The sequence below is a fragment of the Mauremys mutica genome, chromosome 5 (assembly GCF_020497125.1).
Source record: "Mauremys mutica isolate MM-2020 ecotype Southern chromosome 5, ASM2049712v1, whole genome shotgun sequence".
Classification (NCBI taxonomy): domain Eukaryota; kingdom Metazoa; phylum Chordata; order Testudines; family Geoemydidae; genus Mauremys; species Mauremys mutica.
In genome coordinates this window covers 33,897,725-33,906,376 of record NC_059076.1, presented here as the reverse complement: position 1 = coordinate 33,906,376, position 8,652 = coordinate 33,897,725, and the positions used below count along the sequence as shown (strand labels likewise).

Here is an 8,652-nt window from a genome sequence, read left to right as displayed (position 1 = left end):
TACAGGCTCCATCCCCATTTGTGATGGTTAAGTGGTCTTTCTCCCTCTTACCCTGCTTGTTTATCTTGATGGCTTTGTTTACCTTCCATGTAGATGTACTTTTCATTGTCCTCTGAGATATTACCTAATTCAGTTTACATTGGAGACACAGGAAAACAAGCTCACTAGCATTCCTTTGTCTAGGACAGGTTGGGACTATGGATTGTTTGCAAAACACCTTTTAAGAATGTATTTCCAGCAAGCATCTATAATTCTTTATACACTGCCTGTACATATATCACACAATATTAATAACCAGCATGTTACCAGTTTACATATGATACCTTACATCACACCTTTTAGCTCTTAAGTGCAGATTATGACAACAGTGGGGCAATGCGTGAATCAGGCCTGACGTGAGGGATTGTATGGTGGGGTGTGCCCTCTGCCAGTTGGCAGTCAGCGACTCCCTAGGTCATAATCATTGTACTATTGGGCATAATAATCACACTACAGCAGGGAAAGGGTGGGAAAGCAAGCAAGCAGCTCCCATCTCTGGGATGGAATCTCTGTGTTGCCGAGTCAGTGGCAATCTGGCATGGCATAGTGCTTGATTAAAAGATTTGGTGGGCTGTTTATTTTAACATCCTGCCAATAGCTGCAAGAGAAGTGGGTGGGGGGAATGTGCCCACATGAGGTGGTGATGCTTTTCTACACAAGTGCTTCCAGGTCAGCATCCACCCTAAGAAAACACTTGGCTGGGTGATAAGGACTTGTTTTCATTTTTAGTTTGGATGGAGCTAAATAGCTGCTCTTTTCAAGTGCCACTTCTTCCTTTCTGGTGATCTCTTCATTTACTGAAAATGTATTGTGGCGGATCCACCCAACTGGAGCCCATACCTGCCATACATCAACCTTTTCCTGAACTAGATCCTCAAACAATCCCCAGCAGAAATTGCCCTGCTGTTAATCTAACAATGTCATTCAGCCCCTCCTCCTTGCCAGCGCGCTCCTCTCTTCCCCCCGCAGCCAGCCAGGCGGACTGTGCACGGTGACAATAGCAGGGAGGGAGAGGGGCTCCGAAAGTCAGGGAGGGGTCTCCTGAGGCACGCACAGCTTGTGCCTCGACAAAGAGCCTGGGAAATGTGCAGACGCAGGCCAGTGAGTGCTGGGTGTGGGCAGGGCAGGCCTCTGCAGGCAGGCTGCGCAGTCTCTGCCCCGAGGGCTTGTGCAGCCTGTTCCCCCAGTTCTCAGCATTTCTCAAATGCGGCCATAGGACGGGGTGGGGACGGGGGGGGAAGGGAGAAGTATCAGCCCCTCTCCCACCCTTCTTTGTGCTCAGGGATGTGCCACCCTGCACCGCCTCTGGAGACAGGCGGGGCACAATGCTGAAGGAGCAAGGTGAGTTCTCGACCTACAGGGGGCAGAGGGGCCTGGCTCAAGCTTCCACCCTAGGGTTGTTGGGCAGTGGGCTCAGGTGGTGGGACTTAGGAGCTGCACAGACCAGGCCTCCAGCCATGGGGTTTTGGGCATCAGCTCCAGCCATGATGTTTCAGGTACTGACCCCCAGCTCCGGCCATGCAACCTCAGCCTGTGGCCAGGCCCACGGAGCTTCAGGCTCCAACTCCTGGCCACATGGCAGCGGGCTCCAATTCCTGGCTCTCGCCAGGCGGTGCCAACCCCTGGCCACCCATTCCAACCCCCAGGTGCTGGACTCCCAACCCCAGCCTCGGGTGCCGACCCGGGCTCCAGCGGGTGCTGGCACTGAGCCAGGGCCCCTGGGTGTGCAGCTCCTGGCCCTGGCTGCATGGTACCTGCCCCGGGGCTCTGGCCACTGCCACTGACCCCCAGCCACACACTGCAGCCCCCTGGCTCTGGTCACAGGACTCACCACCCACCCCCATCGCGCCTGGTCCCTGCTACCTCCCCTGGCCCCTGCTGATTCCCCCCTTCCCCCAACCACCCCCACTCCAGGGCTTAATTTGTCCTGGGGCTTGCTGCAAAAAGTTATATTAACAAACATGCAAATATTGCTTTTCACAGCATTATTTTGATTATTGATTCTGCAACCTCCCCCCGCCCCCCCCCCCACCCCATACCTAACTGGCAGGGATGTGGATGTGGAGAAGGACATTTTTATTTATTTTTCCTAAAGTGAATCAAGAATTTTAGGAAAAAACTGTCCGTGCGGCCACCAGCCAGAGTTAGTGGCCGCACTCGGAGGCCACCAAAAAACGTGTTGTGAGACCCGCCCCCCCTTCCCCCCGTCAGGCTGCCTGTGCGGAGGGAGAGTTTTGCGCCGGGGCTCGGTGCCGGGGGGCCGCCCGCAGCCGCTCCCCTTGCCCCACCCCGGCCGCTCGGGGACTTGCTTTCTGTCGGCCGAACGAAAACCCGGGAGCCGGAGGCAGCGCCCTCGCCTTTAACTCGCCGCCCCTTCCGCGGCAGGAGCCAGCGGAGCCGCCGAGTCTCAGCGGCGGGGCCGGGCTGCGGGACGCCGCCGGGTGCAGCCGCCGCCGCCGCCGCGCCTCGCGAGCCTGCCCTAGGGCGGCGGGCGGAGGATGCTGCCGCGGGCAGGGCAGCTGCTCCGGAGCGCCAGGGGGAGATGGCGGCAGCCCCTGGCCGCCGCCGCCGCCGCCAGAAGCGGCCGCTCCCTGCCGGCTCCCCAGGTGAGGCGCGGCGCGGCGCGGGGAAAGTTTCCATGGGGCAACTTCAGCGCTCGGGCGGCGCCTCCCTCCGCTGCCGCCCCCGGCCGGCCGGGCTCCCGCGGCTGCTCGTGCCCCTCGCCGCGCTGCTGGGCCGGGGCAGGGCGCGCGGGAGCAGCACTTTGGGGGGGGGGCTGTGACCCCCTGCACCCCCCTCCCCCCGGCGCGGACACCAGCCCCCGGGCACGGGGGGCGGCAGAAAGTTCCCCGCCGCCAGCTGCAGCCCCAGCCCCGGGCTGGGAGGGAGGTCAGCGCCGGCTCTGCGCGCCCCGCTTTGTGTGGGGCGCTGCTGGGGCCCCGGGCGGGGCAGAGGCCAGTGAAACACCTGGGGCTGTAGGTGACTCAGCGCCCCGCCAGCGGGAGAGCGGAGAGCAGCTGCTTCTGACAGGAGCCCGGCGCGGGGCGGCGCACCTGGAGCCCAGGCATCTGGCAGCGTCCCTGGCTTTGCTAAGGGGAGCGCTGCCTTCCCCGGAGCGCGCTGCTCTTCGGTGGAGGGGAAGGGAACTCAAACAGGCTCAAGCGAGGTGGATTGTGCTCCGAGTCTGCCAGAGGAGGAAAATCTGCCTTGTTTTAAAAGCTCAAGTCAGGAACCTGCCCATCAGCGCTGTCTTTATAATTTTTCCACTTCCTCCAGGGTTGTTGCCCTGCTCCCTGATAGGTTGATGATGAATCATCAGTGCAAACTGTATGATTTAGCACAACTGTGTTATATGTCTGTTGATAAATATCTTTGGAGAGAGGGGTGTGGTAAGGAGAATGCTGAAGAAGAGGAAAGTCTGAACTTAAACAAGAAATCCTCTAACTCCAGTTTTATAAATCAGTAAATGCCAAGAAATCTTAAGGTTAAAATGGCCTGACCGTGGTTCTTAAAAGGATATTGGCAGGTTTAGCATTTTAAGGTTTTTTTTGTTGTTGTAATTATTAGTAACAACCCAGTAGATTACTGAAACTGAAGTTTATTACCATCATATTTAATTCTCACCATTTATGTTTACTATTTCAACCTAAAGCCAGCGTGCACAATAAAACTACATTGTTTGTGGAAATTGCAGTCACTTGGTAAGGATTATGAACAGAAACTGAACAATTTCTGGCTCATAAACACCAAGATAATTCAGAAATAACTGCACTTTCAGCACTGCAGGGGGAGCGTTAATAATATTGTAAAATCTTGAAGGTATTTCTCAATATTGGGCTTAAAAATATTTTTTTCCTTTTTTACACACAAAATATATAGGTCAGCCATGCTGACAATGCAGCTTTAACTCAAATATTGTCATTTGTATTTTCTGTATTCAAATTAGACTTGTATTGTTTTAAAGGTGGAGTGAGAACGGCTAAAAGATTGAGCAGGGTGACCTGGTAGTCTAGGTTTGAATGCTGCAGCCTGACCTATTTATCGATGCAAGGGTCCTGCTGTGAGGATCTAACTGCAGCATCTGGAATGTCAGCATTCCCACCCTGCTTACTTTGTCTTGGGAAGCAGGCTATTTCTCTGTGATGTGCAGGTTGAAAGAAAAGCTTTTTGGATCAGTAGTGATGAGGCAGGGGGCACCTGTTTATAGGGATAGGGGAATAGTATTGGGGAAACTAATAAACAGAAGCATATAACTTGCTACTTATTTACCTTTTTATGTTTTGCTTTTGTGTTCTTTGTCTACTACTGTTTACATTGCCTATTTAGGCTGTCAGTAGTTCTTTGGTGTAGGGGCCATCTCATGCAAGTGTTTATATAGTACCTAGCATAGTGAGCTCTGTCTTCACTGGGGTATCTAGGAGCTGCTGTAATATAAACACTAAGGCCTGGTCTACACTAGGACTTTAATTCGAATTTAGCAGCGTTAATTCGAACTAACCGCTCAACCGTCCACACCAGGAAGCCATTTAATTCGAACTAGAGGGCTCTTTAGTTCGAATTTGGTACTCCACCCCGACAGGTGGAGTAACGCTAAATTCGACATGGCTAGCTCGAATTAGGCTAGGTGTGGATGCAAATCGAACTTAGTAGCTCCGGGAGCTATCCCACAGTGCACCACTCTGACGCTCTGGACAGCAGTCGGAGCTTGGATTCTCTGACCAGCCACACAGGAAATGACCCGGGAAAATTTGAATTCATTTTCCTGTCTGGGCACTTTGAATCTGACGTCCTGGCTGGACATCGGGGCGAGCTCCGCAGCACCTGCAACGATGCAGAGCTCTCCAGCAGAGGAGTCCGGCCAATCCAAGAATAGAAAGAGGTCCCCAGCATGGACAGACCGGGAAGTCCTGGATCTGATCGGTGTGTGGGGCGAGGAGTCTGTGCTGTCGGAGCTGCGCTCCAGCAAGCGGAATGCAAAGACCTTCGAGAAGGTCTCCAAAGCAATGATAGAGAAAGGATACAGCCGGGATGCAATGCAGTGCCGCGTGAAAATCAAGGACCTGAGACAAGGCTACCAAAAAGTCAGAGCGGCAAACGGACGCTCCGGAGCCCAGCCCCAGACATGCCGCTTCAACGAGGCACTGCATGCCATTCTAGGTGGGTCTGCCACCACTGCCCCACCAGTGACCGTGGACTCAGTGGATGGCATAGTGAACCTGGACAGTTCCTCCTCGATGTTCGCCGATGGGGAAGATGAGGAAGGGTCTGTGGAGGACGGCGCAGGCGACAGCGAACACAAAACCGCTTTCCCTGACAGCCAGGATCTCTTCATCACCCTCACAGAGATCCCCTACCAACCCTCCCCGGCCGTTAACCCGGACTCTGAATCAGGGGAAGGATCAGGCGGTAAGTGCTAGAAACATGTAAACATTTATTTTTTATAAAACAGGTATAAAAAAATAGAAATACTATATATAAAATTTTCAATGAAAAACTATATGAAAAGTAGGTCCACACATATAGGGATTGAACAATAATCCTCCAGGGACAATTCAAGAAAGGTCTCATTTAGGTCCTCGAAAAGCCTCCGCAGGAGGTTCCTGGGGAGAGGTGCCTTGTTGGGTGCTCCGTGGAAGCACACTCTTCTGCGCCAGGACATCCTTATGTAGATGGGAATCATCGCCTCCACAAGCATGGCCGCATATGGTCCTGGTCTCTGCAGGGCTTCCCTTAGCATCCGCTCTTTGTGACTCCGAGGGACCCGCATCAGGGTGATCTCGTTCATGAAATGCTGCATCTAATTAGGGCAATTAGTGTATTGTTACTGTTGTGAATGGTTGACTTTTACTTTGCATAACAATGACCCTCGCTTAACAGCCACGTGTTGTAGGCCACATAGGAAAAGCATACATTGATCTTTCCCGTGCACTGGTGGGAGTGGCTGGAAAAGGGTCAGAGTATATGATTTCCAGATTGCCTTTAGCGGGAGGGCACAGCTATCCATTAACTGATAAGCAGAATGTACTGTAAGGCTTACCAGGACTGTCTGCTAGACGGATTCAGCTGTCTCTCCCCACTTGTCCGCTCTCCTGTGCAATGCCGCAGCCAATGAGAGCGTATTCCGAAATCTCGAACTTGGCCCGAGATCTCGTGAGACTTGTTGCCCTGTATGGTCTTGTTCAGAGAAACTGACTAGACTGTGTTCACTGTTCGCAAACATGTATCTGTTCAAGGAAATCAGTTACTTTTTCCATCACACAGCTTCGGCTCTTTCCCGGACTGCCCCGGCATCCCCCTCGCAGAGGCTGGCGCAGATTAGGCGGCGAAAGAAAAAGACTCGGGACGAGATGTTCGCGGAACTGATGGCCTGCTCCAGAGCCGAGGCGGCAGAGCAGACACAGTGGAGGGAGACCCTATGTCAACAGCATCGCACACACATCGAACGGGAGGATAGGTGGCGGCAGGAAGACCAGCAGGCGACTCAAACGCTGCTTGGGCTAATGAGGGAGCAAACGGACACGCTCCGGCGCCTTGTTGATGTTCTGCAGGACCGCAGGCAGGAGGACAGAGCCCCCCTGCAGTGTATCTGCAACCGCCCTCCCCCGCCAAGAAGTCCTGCCCCCCCCCCTCACCCAAAAGTACAAGACGGAGGGGCGGTAGGGGCCGTGAGAACTGTCACTGCACCACTGCATAGCGCTAATGTACCACACACCTCTCACGCTATACATTTGTAGAAGTGCTTCCCTTACAGGCTCACCCAGTCCCAAATCCAAGTTTCATCCCCCCACTGTGTATTAGATTATTAAAAGCTGTTTGCTGTTATTCACTGTTTCGGTCACGTCTTTCGTGTCAGAGGATTTTTTTTTGTATGGGGGGGGGGAGGGGATTTATAATTGCATGATATAGCCTACATTACCAGGGTACAGACTTGGGGCATGATCAACTGCAGGGCACACACACACTGCAGTCAGTAGGCACCAGGGTCACTCTGTGTGGTGTATGCTGCCCCGTGTCATTCTGTGATGTGTATGCTTGTCCAGGGTCCTAGCGCCTGCCACCCCCTTAATGTTAAGGCACGCTGCCCTTACCATGCACTTCCACCGTAGCAACGAGCCTCTCCGCTGCCCTGAGCCCCAGCAAGAGCCCTCATCCACGGACAGATACTCACCCTTCCCCCACACCCCTCACCCCTTCCTACGCCCAAACCCGCAGCCCACTGCCGTCATCCAAACCCCTATCCAAAGAAGGCACCACTCGCCCCTTCCTGCAAACCCACCCCTTCCTGCAATCCCTCCCCTTGATGCACAACCACTTGCAACCGTCCCCCACCCCAGAGACCTATGTAGGAGCACGAGGATGTCATTCCTCTATGGAACAAGCGGTCTGTACATCAGTGCACATCGTGCCCAGCACAGTATGCGTCCATGTTTCAGCAACTGAACAGAAATGCAAAGTAAAACAAAGATTTATTAATAATGAGTGTAACAATTAATTTGATTTAAAATGTGCTTTGGAAGTGGGGGAAACTTGGAGAACGGGGTATGTAACCGCAGATCGAAATCGACACATACAGACACAGGCCCAGGGTCAGTTTCTCTTGAAAGCAAGTGGAGAGTCATAGGTTACCCTGCTCTCCGAGGAAACTAGCTTTCAAAGTCTCCCGGATACACAGCGCTTCCCGCTGGGATATTCTCTCGGCACGGGTGTCTGGCTGAGCGTAAACTGCAGCCAGGCGATTTGCCTCAACCTCCCATCCGGACAAAAAGGTCTCGCCCTTGCTCTCACAGAGATTGTGGAGCACACAGCAAGCAGCAATAACTACGGGGATATTCTTTTCGCTGATGTCCGAGCGAGTCAGTAAGCTCCGCCATCTCCCCTTGAGACGTCCGAAAGCACACTCCACCACCATTCTGCACTTGCTCAGCCGGTAGTTGAAGAGTTCCTTCTCTCTGTCCAAGGCGCCTGTATAGGGCTTCATGAGCCAGGGCATTAGCGGGTAGGCTGGGTACCCGAGGATCATTGTAGGCATCTGCACATCCCCAACCATTACTTTGTGGTCCGGGAAGAAAGTACCTGCCTGGAGGCGTCTAAACAGACCAGAGTTCCTGAACACACGCGCGTCATGAACCTTGCCCGCCCACCCAACGAAGATGTTGGTAAAACGTCCCCTATGGTCTACCAGTGCTTGCAGCACCATAGAAAAGTAGCCCTTTCGGTTAATGTACTCGCTGGCCTGGTGGGCTGGTGCCAGGATAGGGATGTGAGTCCCATCTATAGCCCCACCGCAGTTTGGGAATCCCATCGCGGCGAAGCCATCTATGATGTCCTGGACGTTTCCCAGAGTCACTACCTTTGAGAGAAGTTGCTCAACGATTGCGTGGGCTACTTCAATCACAGCAACCCCCACGGTAGATTTGCCCACGCCAAAGTGGTTCGCTACTGACCGGTAGCTGTCTGGCGTTGCAAGTTTCCAGAGGGCTATGGCCACTTGCTTCTGCACACTCAGGTCTGCTCGCATCCGGGTGTCCTGGCGCTTCAGGGCAGGGGACAGCAAGTCACAGAGTTCAAGGAAAGTGCCCTTACGCATCCTGGAGTTTCGCAGCCACTGTGATT

The 8,652-nt window shown here is 53.6% G+C and overlaps 1 protein-coding gene across 2 annotated transcripts in view; it reads left to right on the top strand.

Moving 5' to 3' along the window:
• The first annotated feature begins 1,467 nt into the window (after nucleotides 1-1,467).
• The window catches only part of MCUB (mitochondrial calcium uniporter dominant negative subunit beta), an 87,591-nt gene continuing 80,406 nt past the window's right edge, over nucleotides 1,468-8,652 (top strand). Inside the window, exon 1 of one of the 2 annotated variants that reach the window (XM_045019320.1) lies at nucleotides 1,468-1,535. In XM_045019320.1, coding sequence (XP_044875255.1) covers nucleotides 1,497-1,535 — 39 coding nt within the window. In that variant the 5' untranslated portion in view covers nucleotides 1,468-1,496. Of the gene's footprint in view, nucleotides 1,536-2,403; nucleotides 2,646-8,652 lie in introns of those variants that run through there. The other variant, XM_045019319.1, reaches the window with a different exon arrangement.